We start from the raw sequence: 17,881 nt of genomic DNA on the forward strand, positions 1-17,881 counted from the left end.
TAACAATTGATATTTGTCATCTTTGATATTTTTCCAATTTTTAGTCATATAAAAGCCATACTTATCTGTCAATGTAGGAGGATCAAACATAATTTATTGAACAACTGATTAGCTTGATTTACAGCTTTTAAGGATTTAGGCATCTGACATAGGGGCTCCCATTTTTTCTGTTTCCCAGGCCTGGTCAAAGAACTTGGGTTGCCTAGGTGAAAATGTTAGCTTAGTTCTAGATGTAAAAAGACATGTTTCCAAATAGGAGAAAATCAAGCCTGCCACCAAAGCATCAGTGAACAGATTTTCTGTTTAGTGGTGATGAAATTACCAGAGCAGGAGATTTACAGACCCTGTAGCCCAGGCAGCTGTGTCTATAGCAGAGCTCTTAATGCAGGCTCTCTCAGCCTGATGTGGAAGGGAGAGGCAGCTCTACATGAGGCAGGATGCGAGCGTGTGTGGACCTTACTGCAGGGAAAGCCTGGTTCTGGTCCCTTTTCCCTGGGAGATCACTCCAGGTCCCCTCTCCAGGGCAGCCTCCCTGTCTCCCCACTGACTTAGCCTCACATAGTCATTCATTCCTTCCACGTTGATTGAGCACCTACTGAATACCTGGCACAATACCAGATGTTTGACATGCAGATGTAGAACTAAACGGACATTATCCCTGCCTTCAAGGAACGTTAGAGACCAACCTCCTTTCCTGCTGGAAAGAGGAGGGAAGCACTTTGAGTTGTTCTCGGGACTAGAAGAGGAAAGGAGACAAAATATTAGGATTTGCACTGGAGCCAATTTTACTAGTTCTGCAGCTATGCTAGTAGTTATATAATGTCTGAGGAACATTACACGTGACCATCTTAAAACTTTCTCTTTCTCTTGTTCTCAAGGTTGCAAATTCATTCTTTTAGTCTGTCTGTAATTCGCTTGGAAAACATTTATTGAATGTTATGTGCCAATGAAGAAATATTCAGTTTCTGCTGTCAAGGTGGATAAAGTCAAAAATGCCAGTCTGTGGTGAGGTTTGACCATTTTATCAGGGAAATGAAAAAAGACTAAAATAATGCCACAGTACCTACATGGCACAGATAGATGAATGCTTAGGAAATATTTAATATGATGTATATGACAAGCTGTAATGTATGCGTGTTGATATAATATGCACATGTGGGAAGAATTGTTCTTTTTTCTGTAAAATCTGTTGATTTTCTGGAATGATAATGATAGGAAAATGTAGGGTTTTCTTTTCATATTCTTAGCATAATAAATATTTTCGTCTTCCATAACTCTGTTCATGTGCCTTGCCCTGATACCTCTGTGAGCTGCATACATAGTATGGTAAAATGTCAAAGTATTAGTTGTTACGTTGTGAAAACTACATCTGTGAAGTCCATAAGTCTGAGAAGCAGTGGTCCCGTGAGCCCGTCTCAACAACCAGTTCTTTAGCTTCCTTTCTTTTTCCCAAACCTAGAATGGGTATTTCTCAAGGCTGAGTTGTCTACCCTCTATTTTCTCTCTTTACACACTCACCTTTGGAAAGCTTATTCCTTCCAGGGTTTCAACAACAACACATTTCTCCAGGCCTTTACACCTTACAAAATCCTTTAGACCTTTATCCTCAGGCATCAGAGGACATGTGTTTAAATTCTAGACTTCTCCATTTATTAGTGACCGTGGAAAAGTTATTTAATCTTTCTAACACTTGTTTTTTTTCATTTGTAAAAGGAGAATATTAGTAATACCTGCTCATAGAGTCTTACCGGAAGTGAATGAGATAATGAGTATAAAATGCATAGCATATCTTTTCAACAAATGATGCTGGGACAGCTGAAGATTCATGTAAGACAGAATGACACTGAACCGCTTTCCTACACCATAAGCAAATATACATCAACTGATGAATGGATAAACAGAGTGTGGTAATTCCATACAATGAAATATTATTCTTCAATAAAAAGGAAAGGAATAATGACAATTGTTACAACATGGATGAACCTTGAAAACATTGTGCTAAAGGAGAGAAGCCACACATAAAAGACCACATATCGTATGATTTCATCTGTATGAGATGCCCATAATGGGCAAATCCAGAGACAAGAAGAAAATGTGGTTTCCACCGTTTGGGGGCAGAGGAGCATGGGAAGTGATAGCTAGTGGGTAAAGGGTTTCTTCTGGGGTGGTAAAATGTTCTAAAATCGATTATGATGACGGTTGCATAACTCTGAAAAATACTAAAAAACATTAAATTGTACACTTTAAATGAGTGAATTTTATGGTATATAAATTGTATCACACAATAAAAGCTGCTTAAAAATGCTTTGCACAGTGTCTTTCCCAATATTTCCCAATCCATGAATGTTCCTTATTATATAATATAACAGGACTCCACTCTTATTTTTCCCTAAATGTATCAAAGTTCGAAACCAAAATATCAGACTCCTGATTTATCTATATATTGGCCCATGTGCAAGTGACTCATTGTTACATTGTTTATAATACCCAAAGATTGGAAACAACCTAAAAGTCCATCAGGGAAAAATGGTTACATAAATTATGGTATATCCATTCACAAGAATACAAAACAGTCATTAAAGAAGAAGGAGGAAGCTCTTTATATGTTGATATGGAATTATGTCCAAGATATATTGTTAGGAGAAAAAAAAAATCAGACCTAAAGAGATAAGTAGATGACAGAGAGAATGTGTGTAGACATATCTACATTTACTTATATTTGCATAAACTGTATCTGGAAGGATAGAAAAACAAAAAGAATAAACAAACAAAAACTACTGAGGTCACTCTTTACCTCCAGGAGAAAGATTAGGTGACCATGGAGCAGAGAATTTTTCACTGCGTATCTACTGACTTTTCAATTATGTACCTTGTGAATCTACCTGCTATTCAAAATAAATATAGACACAAAAAGTTACATATTACGTGATGCTATTTATATGAAATATCCAGAACAGATGAATCTATGGAAACAGAAAGCAGATTGGTGGTTGCTAGGGGCTATAGGGAGAGGAGGACTGGGGAGACACTGGTCAAGGAGATGAAAATATTTTGGAACAAGATAGAGGTGGTTATTGCACAGTATTGTGAACGCACTAAATACAACTGAATTGTTCACTTTGAAAAGGTTAATTTTGTGTTATGTACATTTCGCCTCAAAAGATTATTTTTAAAAGAGGGTAAGGAAAGGAAAAGAGGGAGAAAAAGACAGGAAAGGGAGGGAGGGAGTGGCCAAGAGGGTGTAGAAGTTCCATCCCAGAGCAGCAGCTAGCCTGGGGGGTTTTGAACAAACAGGTTCTATGCAGAGGCCCGAGCTGAGTAAGGAACTGAGGGAAGAGACAGTTGTCATAGTGATGGAGATTAGGAGTGAGAAGACCAGGTACTGGGATGGGCACCAGAGCAGATAGGTGGGTGCTCCCCTCTGATGTCCAGGGCCTGTATTTCAACTAGGGGCTCCTTCACCCACCACCGCCATCCCCATGCCATGGCCATGGAAGGATCCTTCCCCCACCCACCCCTCCTCAGAGCCCCCCTTCAAGGACTTGAACACTCAGCTGCCCCCAGCCCCTCCTGCATCTGCAGCCACTCCCATCCAGTTGCCTACAAGGCTCTGTAGCCCCCTCATGGCCAGGCAGCCTCTTCTTTTAACAGTCAGCACAGAAGGCTGATTATTCTCCCAGGACAGTAGGGGTAGAGCCTGGTCTTCTTCAGGGACCCCCAGAACTTCCAGTCTCCACAAACATCTGGTAACTCGCTCCTCCTAAGACACTCCTACCACCAGGGCAAGAAAAACCTGCAGCAACTCTGCCTGCCAATCCCTCCCAAGTTGTGTTGTTACAATTCTGTTGCCTGCCACGTGAACCTGCCCTGTCACACACTAGTCCTCTGAAAGCCGATTCCCAGCAAGTCTTTCTCTCCCCTCCATTCCCTGTGCTTCCATCCCAGTCACCTCACATACAAGAGTTGCACCAGCTTCCAGAAGGACCTCCCTGCCTCGGCCTTACTTCTCCCTCAAACCCAACCAGCCACTACCACAGCTGTGATCACCTTCCTGCGCCCTGTCCATTGGGTCACACCCTCTACTCAGGGGTGCCCATTGGCCTCTCACTGCCTCATCGTCAAGTCTGAAGGCCTCAACTGACACTCAAGGACCCTTTAAATGGGGCCAAAGGACTTTCCAGCCTGGCCTCCTGACACAATCACTCAAGCATAGTCAACTGCACATACTCCTTAACTAATACATACTGATTGACTGTAAACACTACACTTTTTTAAAAAAAAAGATTTTATTTATTTGAGAGAGAGAGAGTGCAGGAGCAGAGGGGAGGGGCAGACAGAGAAGCAGACTCCCCACTGAGCATGGGGCTGGACTGGGTCTCAATCCCAGAACCCCGGAATCACAACCTGAGCCAAAGGCAGACACTTCACCGAGTGAGCCACCCAGGCGCTCCTGTAAACACTACACTTTAGTTTAGTTTTGTTTTTTTTAAAGATTTTATTTATTTATTCATGAGAGAGAGACAGGGAGAGAGAGGCTGAGACACAGGCAGAGGGAGAAGCAGACTCCATGCAGGGAGCCCCATGTGGGACTCAATCCCGGGTCTCCAGGATCACACCCCTGGGCTGAAGTTGGTGCTAAACCACTGAGCCACCAGGGCTGCCCAACAATACACTTTAAAATGAAAAATGCATTATTCCTGCTAAATGTGTATGAAATTTAGAGTTCAAAGTCATTGGCAGGCTCTGGAGGTCTAAGAAAGCATGACTTGTAGGTGATTTCTGCCTGTGAATGCAGCAAAAGCATCCCACCAAGTACCAGAATTCTGCCGACCAGTCGGTCAGAGGCCAGGGGATGGAATGTGCCCCATCTCACCGCTTTCGAGCCATCTGTGCTCAGGAGCCTGATTCCAGAATGCAAGTCAGAATCAGTGTGCTTTGGGGAGTCCTGCTCATGCGCCCGTCACCTGGCTTGTGTCACATTTAGCTCTCTCCCTCCGGCAGGCCCGAGAGGTGGGTACAGTTGTGATAATCCAGCTTTCACAGATGAGGACGCTGAGGCTTGGCATCGTGCACTGGGATTCCTGAGTCCCTCCCTGAGCAACCCCCAGGCTGCCACCCTGGCTAGACACACTGACCTTGCCGTGGCTCCCCTCCACTCACCACGCTGTTCCGCAGCTCTTAGTAAATGATGTCCTTTCCGATGCGCCACACCATCGCCTGAGGGATCTTTGTGAACTGAAGTCAGTTGAGCTGTTGCCTTGCTAAAATCTCCCACAATGCAGAAAACTGAAAACTGACCCCACAAGATAATCTGTGTCTAACGTCTGGAATCCAAAAATGTTATCTTATACGGCAGGGAAAGAAAAGGGCTTCAGCCCACGTGATTAAGAATCTCAAGTTGGCCGGCCGCCGTGGTGGCTCAGTGGTTGAGCATCTGCCTTTGGCTCAGGTCATGATCCTGAGGTCCTGGGATCTAGTCCCACATCGGGATCCCCTTGGGGAGCCTGCTTATCCCTCTGCCGATGTCTCTGTCTCTGTCTCTCTCTCTCTCATAAGTAAATAAATAAATTTTTAAAAAAAATCAAGAGTTGGGTAGATCATCCTGGTGTATCCGGGTGGCCCCCACATGATCCATGTGTATCCTGTAAGCAGGAGGTGGAGGGATACTCACACAGCGGGAGGGAAGGTGAGGTGATGACCCTGGGGAAGACACCAAAGGGCCACAAATCAAAGGAATTTGAGTCTGGCAGCTGCTAGATGCCGGAAGAAGCAGAGAAAGAATCCCCTCAAGCCCCTGCACGAGCGCAGGCCCACCAATACCTCCTCAATTTCAGGCTTTCTCCTGAGAATGAGTTTCTGGGGTTTCAAGCCACCAAGTTTGTTGTAATTTCTTACAACAGCCCCAGGAAGCTAATGCATGTGGGTCCACACCACCTACAGTTGAATTGTGAGCGACTTCTCGATGATTCGTACCTTCTTTTTGGGACTCCTCTCTCCTTTTGCTCACGCACCCTAGCCTCCAAGCATAAGAAAACAGAATTCCTGGGACGCCTGGGTGGCTCAGTGGTTGAGTGTCTGCCTTGGGCTCAGGGCCTGATCCCAGGGTCCTGAGATCAAGTCCCGCATCGGGCTCCCTGCATGGAGCCTGCTTCTCCCCCTGCCTGTGTCTCTACCTCTCTCTGTGTGTCTCTCATGAATAAATAAATAAATTTTTTTTCTTCTTAAAAAAGAAAAAGATGGGGTCCCTGGGTGGCTCAGCGGTTTAGCGCCTGCCTTCAGCTGGGTGCGTGGTCCTGGAGTCCCGGGATAGAGGCCCACATTGGGCTCCCTGCATGGGGCCTGCTTCTCCCTCTGCCTGTGTTCCTGACGCCACTCCCCACCTTGTCCTGGAAAATGCCTATTCTCTTCCCATCCTGGGCCCCCGCACTTCTCCCCCCACACACACAGTGCTCCCCAGTCACCTTACTCTTACCTCTATCCTAACAGGACAGTATGCTCTGGTTTGTTCATCTGCCGTTTCTCTCATTCACACAGAGGTCACAGCAGGTCACAGACCCTGTCTTATTTGTCTTTGCGTTGCCAGCACCAAGCACTGTGCCTGGGACGCATAGCAGGTGCTAAATAACCTACCGCGGTCCCTGCCCAGATGGCGTGGGTTAGCCATCGTCCTGGCTCCTCACTGTGCTGTGAGCGGCGCAGAAGCCAACAAGTCCTCCTGGCCGAGGGCGCGGCCCCGCACAGCTCTTCTGTACATCTGCCTTGCCAGGGTGGACAAGCAGGTGGCTTTTGATGAAATTTTACCCGTGCCTTGTCAAATTGCATCCTCCCCTCAACAAGAACAAAAAAGGGTTCTCAGAGTCTCTAAGGAGTCTGTATTCAGGGAGCAGGAAAAAGGGCGGCACTGTGGGCATTAATGTATGAAATTAACATAGAAAAAACTGGAGCTGAGATATGCATTCTTGGTGATTTTTCAAGAAAAAGACCTAAAGATATCAAGATTGAATGTCCTAAGAGGGAAAGAAAGGCAAATCCTCAGACTGGCTAATCCTGGAGGTGAGCAACAGGAGACTCAAAGGCACGGTTGGCAAACCCCAGTTACACACAGAGCAGGTAAGACGTGTTCTGAGGCCCGGGTTCCACCTGAGGCAGGAACATCCCCATCACAACTGTGAGAGCCTGGCGTTGTGGACGGTGCAAATCCAGAGCTTTATTCCTTTGTTCTGATCTCTTGCTTCCCTGGAAGCCTCCCTCATTATAGCCTACATCTAGGAAGATGTCTTCTACATGATCTCAAGTTAGACCTTGGACCTGTGGCAAGTATGGAGGACTCTGGGGGCGGGGGTGGGGGTGCTACCCTGTGGGGATTTGTTTTGGCAGCCAGGCTTCCCCTCTATTTCCAGTGAGCATTCTTGCCTTTTCTCGAACCTTCTACATGAAGTTAATAAGTACAATAGAAAAAAGACCCTTGCTTAACCAACCAGGATAGTGGTTCTTATTCTACTTTGGTGTCACAGACCTTCTCAAGAATATGACTGCCACAGAGCCTCTCTTCATATGCCCATATGCAGAAAAGTTAACAAAGGTTCTAGGGCGGTTATGAAGACCAGAAGCTCAGCCATTGGCTGTGGATCCCTGATTGAGAACCCCAGGCGTAAGGGAAAACAGACACCTACCAGCTTGGTGGTGGTGAGAGGTTGGATAATTTTTCCAAAAGCTCTCCGGGGAGAGGCATGATCACTGAAAGGTAGGAAAGGCTACTGAAGAGCAATGGCTTGATGTCTCATTATTAGTCTTCAGGGCTTCTCCCCACCCTGTAGGCCCTTTATCAATTACAATCCAGCTTACTGATAAAGGAAGAGTTATGTGGACAGAAACCAAGGAATCCATGAAGTGTTCAGGAGTACCCAGAATTGGAGTTAATACCAACAAGACTCTTCTGGTCACCACTGCAGGGGATATCTTTTGCAATACATAAATTTGGAGGTTGTAACATGGGCTGTGTCATAACGCCCCACCTCATGTTCCCTTACCTACCTGAATCCACCTACACCTGGGGTAGACATCCTCAAGTGCCTTTTCATGTGCGCATGTGTGCACGTGTGTGTTTTGGGGGCAGGGTGTTACCACCCTGGAGCTGGGATGGGGGAGTTAACAGGATGGAGATATAAATGGCCCAGCCACCCCTCCTCTGGTGGGCGAATCTGAGACATGGTCCACACAGTATCTCAGAATTCTCCAGCAATATTAAGCCCAGGTGATCACAGCAGGACCTCTGCATCTGGCACTCCACCTTTTTGCCTTTTCTCCTTTATCTCTTTCCCTACTTCCTTCCAAACTACCTGCCCCTGGTGCTTGTCTCAGGACAAGCTATGCTTTGGAGGACATCCACATCGAGACAGGGTAATATTTGCCATAATGGGCTTTTATTTCTGCTTGTGACAGATTCAGGTCTCACACCCATACCTTGCAAGGCCTGTCACCGCAACACTAGGTCCAGCCTTCAAATCCAATTAGGTGTTTCCTCTGCTAGTGCCCTAAATACATCATAAATAGGGAAACCCACACACCTAAAGATGTTTACTGGAGATGATACCAGGACAGGCAGATTTTCCACAAGCACCGCCTGACACTGCAGTTATAATGCAACTCACTAAAGCTCTAAAACAAGAACAGGCCTCACATTTACATGAGTATCACATCCCAGGGACAGCTAAGTGTGCACTCAAGGGAAAGACTGAAGAAAGAATTTGGTATTTGGGGAGGCCTGGGTGACTTAGCGGTTGAACATCTACCTTTGGCTCAGGCTGTGATCCTGGGATCCTGGGATCCAGTCCTACATCAGGCTCCTTGCAGGGAGTCAGCTTCTCCCTCTGCCTAGGTTTCTGCCTCTCTCTTTGTGTGTCTCTCATGAATAAATAAAATCTGAAAAAATAATAATAAAGAATTTAGTATTTTGTGAATCACTGAGGGAAGCGAGGTAGTTAAGCATGGAAGGAAAGAAACTAGATTATTTCTGGTTTCTGGAACCTTGTTTTGATAAGGTTTATTAACTTATTAACAATTCTTCACAAAGTTACTGTGAGAAATGGCTAAGAAACAATCATGAGGCTTTAAATCACCCTCGTTGCAGTGGCACTGCTTGCTCTGCTGGTTATCCCTTTTTGAACCACCCAACTAATCCCTAGACTGTTACCACCACAGACATGACTGTCCCCACAGCTCCCCAGCCACCAGCCCAATTCTGTGAGAGCAGGTTTGTTGAAATAGTTATCTCCATGTTTGGTTTCATGGCCCAGTCTGGCTTCTGCTCCCCCCACTCCCTCAAAACTGTGTCAAAGTCGTTGATACCTCCATGCTGCTGATAGAAACTCTGTCATATTACCTTAGAGCATTCAACACAGGTGACAACTCCTTTTTAAATTTTTTTAAGATTTATTTATTTATTTGAGAGAGAGAGAGTGAGCAAGCGATGGGGAGGGAGAGGGGGAGAAAGTCTCAAGCAGACTCCCTGCGGAGCCTATCACAGGGCTCAAACCCACAACCCTGAGATCATGACCTGAACTGAAACCGAGAGTCAGACACTCTACCAACTCCTTTTTTAAAACATTGTGCTCTTTGCTTGGCTTCCATGACACCACACTCCTCTGGTTTCTACCTTCCCACTGGCAGATCTTTCTTTCCTCTCACTGCTGTGACTTTCTTTCTTTCTTTCTTTCTTTCTTTCTTTCTTTCTTTCTTTCTTTCTTTCTTTCTTTCTTTCTTTCTTTCTTTCTTTCTTTCTTTCTTTTTTTTAAGATTTTATTTATTTATTCATGAGAGACAGAGAGAGAGAGTCAGAGACACGAGTCAGAGACACAGGCAGAGGGAAAAGCAGGCTCCATACAGGGAGCCCGATGTGGGACTTGATTCCGGGTCCCCAGGATCACACCCTGGGCCCAAGGCGGCGCTAAACTGCTGAGCCACCCGGGCTGCCCTACTGCTGTGACTTTCAACGTGACCCGTGTTGGTGAATATCTCCCAGCTTCTTTCTTCAGCTCAGACATCTCCTGAACTGCACACTTCACTACCCATGAAAGCACATGTGAGCCACATACACATTGCCATGTGGATGGCCCATAGCCACTCCAGACCCAACATGTTCACACAGAACCTTCATTCCCCCAACTTGTCTTTCCTGCCTGTTTCCACTGACATCTCCCCACTTGGGGAGACAAAAATCTAAACATCCCCCTAATCCCTCCATTTTTTTCATTCCTCATGTTGAATTTATCAGGAAATCCATTAAATCCAGCCTTCAAAATATATTCTGAGTCCAGTTCTCTTCGTAGGCACTGCTGCAACCCTGGTTCAAAAAGGCAGGCGAACACCTGGCTGGCTGTTCGCCTCCTCGATTGATGCTCTGCTTCTCCTCCTAACACCTTCCATCCATCCTTATGCTGCAGCTAAAGTGAATATAAGATGTAAGTCAAATCAATTTATGCTTAACTTCCCCTGTTTCTCATTGCATTAAACTCTGTCTTCCTTAAAAGAGGACTAGAAATCCCTAAGTTGTTCTCAACTGGCCTCAGCTCATCCCTTTGGCCTCATCTTGTGCTCCTTCCACTTCCATGAATATGCCAATCTGTCCTGCCTCAAGGTCTTTTCTCATACCGCTCCTCTCTTCGAAAGCCCTTTCTGCCCTGAACAAATCCCATAGGTAGATTATATTCATCATTCAGGTTGCAACCTCAGTGACATGTCCTCAGAATAGTTCCCAGACTACCTCTTCTTCTCCTTCTTTAAATGGCTCCTCAAATTTTGTGGGGTTTTTTGTTTGTTGAGGTACAATTACATATAAGGGAATTCACCAATTCAACGACTTCTGACAAATATTTGTGGTTGTGTAACCACCACATAAAAATAGTGTATTCCATCACTTTTACCACATTTCCCTCCTACCCCTTTGTGTTCAGCAGCCTCCCTTTCTCCTGCCACCACTGATCTGATTTCTGCCCTATAAAGTGTTGCCTTTTCTAGAACGCTATTGTGATGGTTAATTTTTTGTCAGTTTGGCCAGGACACAGGGTGCCAAGGCATTTGGTCAGACATCACTCTGGGTGTGTCTGTGGGGGTGTTTCTGAAAAAGATTAACATTTGAATTGGTACACCCAGTAGAGCAGATGGCCCTCCCTCTTGTGGGTGGGTCTCACCCAGCCAATTAAAGACTTGAATGGAATTAAAATCTGAGTGGGAGTGAACTCCTCCCGCCTGTTAGGCTGGAACAAAGGTCTTTCCCTACCCTTGAAACCTAAACTGAAACATGGCTCTCCTTGGGTCCGGAGCCTGCTAGGTTTCAGACCGGAAATCACACCATTGGTTCTCCTGGGTCTCCAGCTTGCTAACTGCAGATCTTGGGACTTCTCAGTCCATATGAGTGTGTGTGTGTGTGTGTGTGTGTGTGTGTTGGCATATACACACACACGTATGCACATATATACATATACATACATACTTCTATGGAGGAGATACATACATTGGTTCTGATTCTCCAAAGAACCCTAATACAAGTGAGATCATACAGTATGTATTCTTGCATGTCTCACTTCTTTCACTTAGCATAATGGTTTTGAGATTCATCCACTATTAGCTATTAGTTCCATTTTATGGCTGAGTGATAAAAATGCACATACATGTGCGTGTGTATATGCCAACACACACACACACACTCATATGGACTGAGAAGTCCCAAACTGAAGCAATTTTACATTGCTTCCAGCTTTTGGCAATTACGAATAAAGTTGTTATAAACATTTGTATATGGGCCTTTGGGTGGTCATGTTTCATCTAGGAGTAAGATTGCTGACTTGAAAGGTGAGTGAACGTTTGTTTACCTTTACGAGAAACTGCCAGTTTCCCAAAAGTGGTTGACCATTCTCACTAGCAATGTTGGAGATTCCAGCTGTTTCACACCCTGACATTTGTCTCATCCATTTTTTAATTCTAGCCATTATAAGTGCAGTAGTATCTCACTGAAATTTTCATTTGCATTTGCCTAATAGTTGATGATTTTGAACCTATTTTCATAAGCTTAATTAACATCCACAACTTTTACCCATTTTTATTTATTTTTAAAGAATTTATTTATTCATGAGAGACACAGACACATAGGCAGAGGGAGAAGCAGGCTCTCCGCAGGGAGCCTGATGTGGGGCTCCATCCCAGGGCCCTAGGACAACGTGAGCCAAAGGCAGATGTTCAACCACTGAGCCACCCAGGTCCCCCTACTCATTTTTAAATTGGGTTATGTTTTACTATTGTTACAAGAGTTATGTATTCTAGATAACAAGTCCTAGGTCACACATGTGTCTTGGAAATATTTCCTCCCAGTCCGTGGCTTATCTGTTGATATTCTTTAAGAATGTTTTTCAAAAACAAGTTTTTTTTTGTTTTGTTTTAATGAAACCCATTTCATCAATGTTTTCTTGTAATTAGGGCTTTTTGGATTTTATTGAAGAAATCTTCACCTACCCAGAGTCCCTAAGATTTTCTGGTTTACTTCCACAACCTTTTTATGTTTTACATTGAGGTCTTGATTCATTTTGAGGTAATTTTTGTACATGCTGTGAGGTAAAGTTCAAGATTCTCTTCTTTGGATGTGGATGTCTGAATGTTCTAGCACTATTTGTTGAAAAGACTATCCTTTCTCCACTGAATCACCTTTGTATACTATTCAAAATCAATCAGATATGTATGTGTCTATCTTTTTTTTTTTTTTAGTTTATTTTTAGCAATCTCTATACCCAACAGGGGGCTCAAATTCACAACCCTGAGATCAAGAGTTGCATGCTCCTCAAACTGAGCCAGCCAGGTGTAGGTCAATTTGATTCACTATTCTGTTTAAGTGATCCCAGTGTAGGTCAATTTGATTCACTATTCTGTTTAAGTGATCCTTGTGTCAATCCTAACACAGTTGCTACACAATCTTGATTACTATAACTCTAGACTGTCTTGAAATCAGGTAATTTGAATTCTCCAACTTTGCTTTTACAAAATTGTTTTGGCTATCTAGATTCTTTGGATTTCCATACACATTTTAGAATCATCTTATAAATTTCTAACGAAAAAGCCTGCTAGGATTTTGAATGGGATTACACTGACTATAGATCAATCGGGTAAGAATTGGTGTATTAACATCTTGAATCTTTCATCCTACAAATATGGTATTTGTTTCCCTTTACTCAGGACTTCCTTAATTTCTCTCATGGGAAGTTATTTGGGATTTCCCAGATATCTTCTTGTTACTGGATTTTACTGGTTAATTGTTATGGTCAGAGAACAAACTTCATATGACTTTGTTTTATGGTCTAGAATATTCTCTACCTTGGTAAATGTTCTGTATACACTTGAAGACAGTGTGCATTGTACTGTTGTGTAAACTTCATGCCCAACCCACGGGCATGAAATTATCTATGTAGGATCCTGGGCCCAGGTTTTTCTGTCCCTCCGCCAAGGTTGGAGGATATTTGTACTCCTTCTCCAGCCATAATGGCTCCTTGCCTGTGTCCAAAGGCAGAATATTTCCCATGCCCAGAAACAAGTGGGTTTTGTCTTTATTCCTCCTCTAGAAATACTATATTTCTGCCTCTCCTCTAGTAAGGGTGATATGATTTGGAGCACCTCCCTCAGCAGCCTAAAGCTTTTGCATCCTTCACGAAAACGGTCTGGAGAAGTGGGCAGGGTTTCTCAGCAGTAGCCAAGTACCTCCTGCATGCCTGAACCACTAACAGGGACTTTCTGGTCCCCTGCCCTGGCCCAGTGTTTCTTGTGAGCACTTGGTGTAGGCCATTGGGAAAGAACTTGTGTGTGTTAAGTCCCCTTATTTGAAACTCTCAGGGATTCCAAGTTCTTAAATTCCTTTAGGAGTTTAATGTTCTAGATTATGTTTAGCTGCTTGTATAGCAGCTACTTTGTTCTTTAACCCTTCTTTCTAAAATGAAAAATGTGTGTGTCCCACCTGTTGCTTATCACCCTCTGGGATTCGGTCTGCCTTGTCCCCCAACTTCAGCTCTCTGACATGCTCAAGAAAAGCTGTAACTCTGCAGATTATCCAGCTTTTTTTCCTTGTGAAGTTAGGAGTGACAGTCTCTTGAAGCTTTCTACTCCTTGTTCAGAAGCAGAATTCTGACTACCTCTCCTAAAGGTGATTTTGTTATTTTCTGAAATCAGTATTATTTCCTTTTTTTTTTTTTTTAAGATTTTATTTATTTATTCATAGAGACACAGAGAGAGAATGAGAGGCAGAGACACAGGCAGAGGGAGAAGCAGGCTCCATGCAGAGAGCCTGACATGGGACTCGATCCAGGGTCTCCCGGGTCACGCCCTGGGCTGCAAGCGGCGCTAAACTGCTAAGCCACAGGGGCTGCCCATGAAATCAGTATTATTTCCATCAGAGTTGTTAAAATTTGTAATTATTTTTACCTTGTTTCCTTCATTAAACTTTACCTCTGTGAAGACATATATATATACTATAGCTCTTCATTATTGTAATCCCTTGTACCTAGTGCAGTCAGTATTGGATACACGGCACTTCACTTAAAACTAAACGGAATGATACTAATGACAGGTATCTCTATTTTCAAAAACAACAACCCGGGGATCCCTGGGTGGTGCAGCGGTTTGGCGCCTGCCTTTGGCCCAGGGCGCGATCCTGGAGACCCGGGATCGAATCCCACATCGGGCTCCCGGTGCATGGAGCCTGCTTCTCCCTCTGCCTGTGTCTCTGCCTCTCTCTCTCTCTCTCTATCATAAATAAATAAATAAAATTAAAAAAAAAAACCAACAACCCATCATACAGCAAACACTGGCTAATTAAAACATCCATAGAAGTACTGGCTGTAGGGAAGGCAGAGGAAGAGGAACAAGAGCCCAAAAGCTACACTGGGAGATTATATTCTGAACTATCTTTAGATTTCTATGATAATCTGACTGCAGAATCTGGCTATAATGCTGACCAAGTTCCAAACAAAGCACAAATGAAAAAAGTATACCAAACCATTTTTTAAAATTAAGCTTCAGGAAAAACGGAAATAAATGAAATAGCAAAACATAGGTCAGTAATTCCTCATTGTTTATTCTTTTCTTACAAAAAGACACTTGGAACAAATAAATATAAAACGGCATATGTCTTATTTAGCAATGGGCAAATATTTATTCCTGGGTATTCTCCACAGGAATAAACTGGAGGAGCTTCCAGAAATACACTCATCCTATCAACTTCCCATCCTCTATAAAAAAGGTCAGTTCTTTTAATTTCCCACAATTTTAAACAATGGATTCTCAAAATAAGTAATCTAAACCTGACTCAGAGACTAAGACAACTGATTCAAGTTAAGTATATATATAATGATGTTGCCCAGAAACTTCAACTAATGAATATTCTTACAAGTTTTTCATTTCTTATATCTTGTATGAATAAAGAGTCTATTCTGTTCAAATCTGCATGGCAAATAAAATACAACAGAAAGCTGAATACAATATATACACTTTTCTGCCCTAAGAGAAAACATTACATACAGGTGTATTTAATATACAGTGAACATGCCATGTATTTTCTTAAAGCCAACAAAATCCTGATTTCCTATACTTTGCAGGTGATGTAGCAGAAGGCAAACAAATACCAAAATCACTTGTGACAAAATTTAGCCAATAAATTAGATAGACAACAATATAAATTCAATATTCAATGGATTTATTCATTCCAAGGTTGCATGGAAAATGAAGTAAAAAACTGTCCATACAAGTAGAACCACACATAAGAAAAAGCACCTAAAGGTGGAGGAAGGACAGCTCTGACATCCTACCTGTGGGTGGCAAAGCACATTCAGGTGTTTCCGTGGATACACCACTTTCGGTTTGCCAGAACCCTGGATGATTCAGTTCTGTGTCTGAAATTTTCTCAAAGACTTCAAAAGCCAATTTAAATTTAGAGGGGAAATTTTTTTTTAAATTTGTTTTGGGTAAAGATCATTAAAGTATGACATCAATTTCCTAAAAGGCAACTCATGACTCTCCAGAAGTACGAATAAACACCAAAAGCCCAAAGTAAAGAGCTGGTACATCAACATGCACGAGCAGGAATCTCGTGAGAGTCAGCAGGTGCTGTGTTTCTGTGATTTACAGTAACCTCCTTGGGGCGGAAACAGTGTTTCATGATGGGTACAGACTGCACCCACTGCTCGAGAGACATACATACGTCACTACCAGTGAGATCCCACTTTGTAATAATTTAGAAATCCGAATTTAACTCCAGAAAATACAAATCTGGAATATGAACTGGAAGACAGACAGTACAAACAACAGTTGAGTGAACCTCCCTGGAACAATCCTTTCTTTTTCCTTTAAGGCTACAGAAAATCTGCACACAAATGAGGCCATTAATTCTCATAATAAAAATACCCCCTCCCCTCCAAATAGCTAAGGTCTCCAGTCAAATTCCATGGTGAATATATACTGTAGCACATTCTATTCCACAGGTCTACTTTCTTGTGAGTCTGCAGGGTTGGGATCAATTCTTTCTGGAAATAGTAGCTTCTCACAAACTGCCTCCTTTATCGGTAAATACTGTGATATTTCATTAGGTTCCGTGAAGAGGGAAGGTGAAACATGCTAGGAAACACATACAAACTAGGTTAGTACATATTCAGTTATTACACTGGTACTTTTTGGAAATGCTTTGGTTCAAGCATTCAAAAGCACACCGATTTTATTTTTTAAAGATTTATATATTTCAGAGAGAAAACTAATGGGAGGGGCAGAGGGAGAATCTCAAGCAGACTCCATGCTGAGCGCAGAGGCTGATACAGCCTGATACAGGGCTTAAACTCATGACTCTGAGATCAAGACCTGAGCTGAGATCAAGAGTCGGCTGTTTAACCATTGTACCACCCAGGCACCCCAGCACACCAATGTTAAAATGACCTGTAATATATACATTAGAAAACAGAGCATCATAAGGTATTTCTAATGATAATAAGTATCTTTTGTTACTGAATCATGCAGACCTCTTACTGAATGAGCCCCTCAAAGCTCATAGGGAGATGTTATTTATAATGCTCTCACAGATGTATTAAGAATTTAATCCATCTTGGGGTACCTGGGAGGTTCAGTCGGTTAAGCTGAGTGTGGTACCTACTTTAAAAAAATTTTTTTTATGACACCTTCATCTAATCCCCTTTCCCTCCTGCTTTTGTACCTTGAAAGCACTAGCCTTCAGGGACACCTGGGTGGCTCAGCGGTTGAGCATCTGCCTTCAGCTTAGGGTGTGATCCCGGTCAGGGGAATGAGTCCCACATCGGGCTCCATGCAAGGAGACTGCTTCTCCCTCTGCCTATGTCTCTGCCTCTCTCTGTGTGTCTCATGAATAAATAAATAAAATCTTAAATTAAAAAAAAAAGAAAGAAAGCAGTAGCCTTCACATAGAGCCCAGAATGTGGTCTACCGTGGACTCTAAGCAACTTTCCTAACCCATACAGAAATAAGCACTACAAGTGAAAAAAGATTAATAACGAATTTGCAAAAAGGTATCACTTTTGAAGCAACCTATTATAGAATCCTACAGACTTGTAGAAGCCCTTCATAAGTCCCAGAGGAGAAAAAAAAAAAAAAAAAAAAAAAGGAAATTAGGCCAAAACAAGGTATGGTATAGAATTACCACATTTTAAGAATAAAAACATAGACTGGGTAGAAATTATAGGGTGACAAAGTGTTAAATGGAAAGAGCATCCAGCTGGTCCCAGGTGCAGACCCACCACCAAAAAGTTGCATGACATAGAGTGAGTCACATTTTCCAGAATAAAATGTGGAAATTAGATCAGATAATGGTTCTGGTACCTATACCAACTGG

General features: G+C 43.1%; 1 protein-coding gene across 4 annotated transcripts in view; it reads right to left on the reverse strand.

Annotated features, from left to right (window-relative positions):
• Window positions 1-8,843: 8,843 nt before the first annotated feature.
• Window positions 8,844-17,881, reverse strand: part of TIPRL (TOR signaling pathway regulator) — a 38,354-nt gene continuing 29,316 nt past the window's right edge. For 3 of the 4 annotated variants that reach the window (XM_049112347.1, XM_025430448.3, XM_025430450.3), the window contains exon 7: window positions 15,090-16,644. In XM_049112347.1, coding sequence (XP_048968304.1) covers window positions 16,501-16,644 — 144 coding nt within the window. In that variant the 3' untranslated portion in view covers window positions 15,090-16,500. Of the gene's footprint in view, window positions 8,923-15,089; window positions 16,645-17,881 lie in introns of those variants that run through there. The other variant, XM_025430449.3, reaches the window with a different exon arrangement.

The sequence above is a fragment of the Canis lupus genome, chromosome 7, assembly GCF_003254725.2.
Source record: "Canis lupus dingo isolate Sandy chromosome 7, ASM325472v2, whole genome shotgun sequence".
Taxonomy (NCBI): domain Eukaryota; kingdom Metazoa; phylum Chordata; class Mammalia; order Carnivora; family Canidae; genus Canis; species Canis lupus.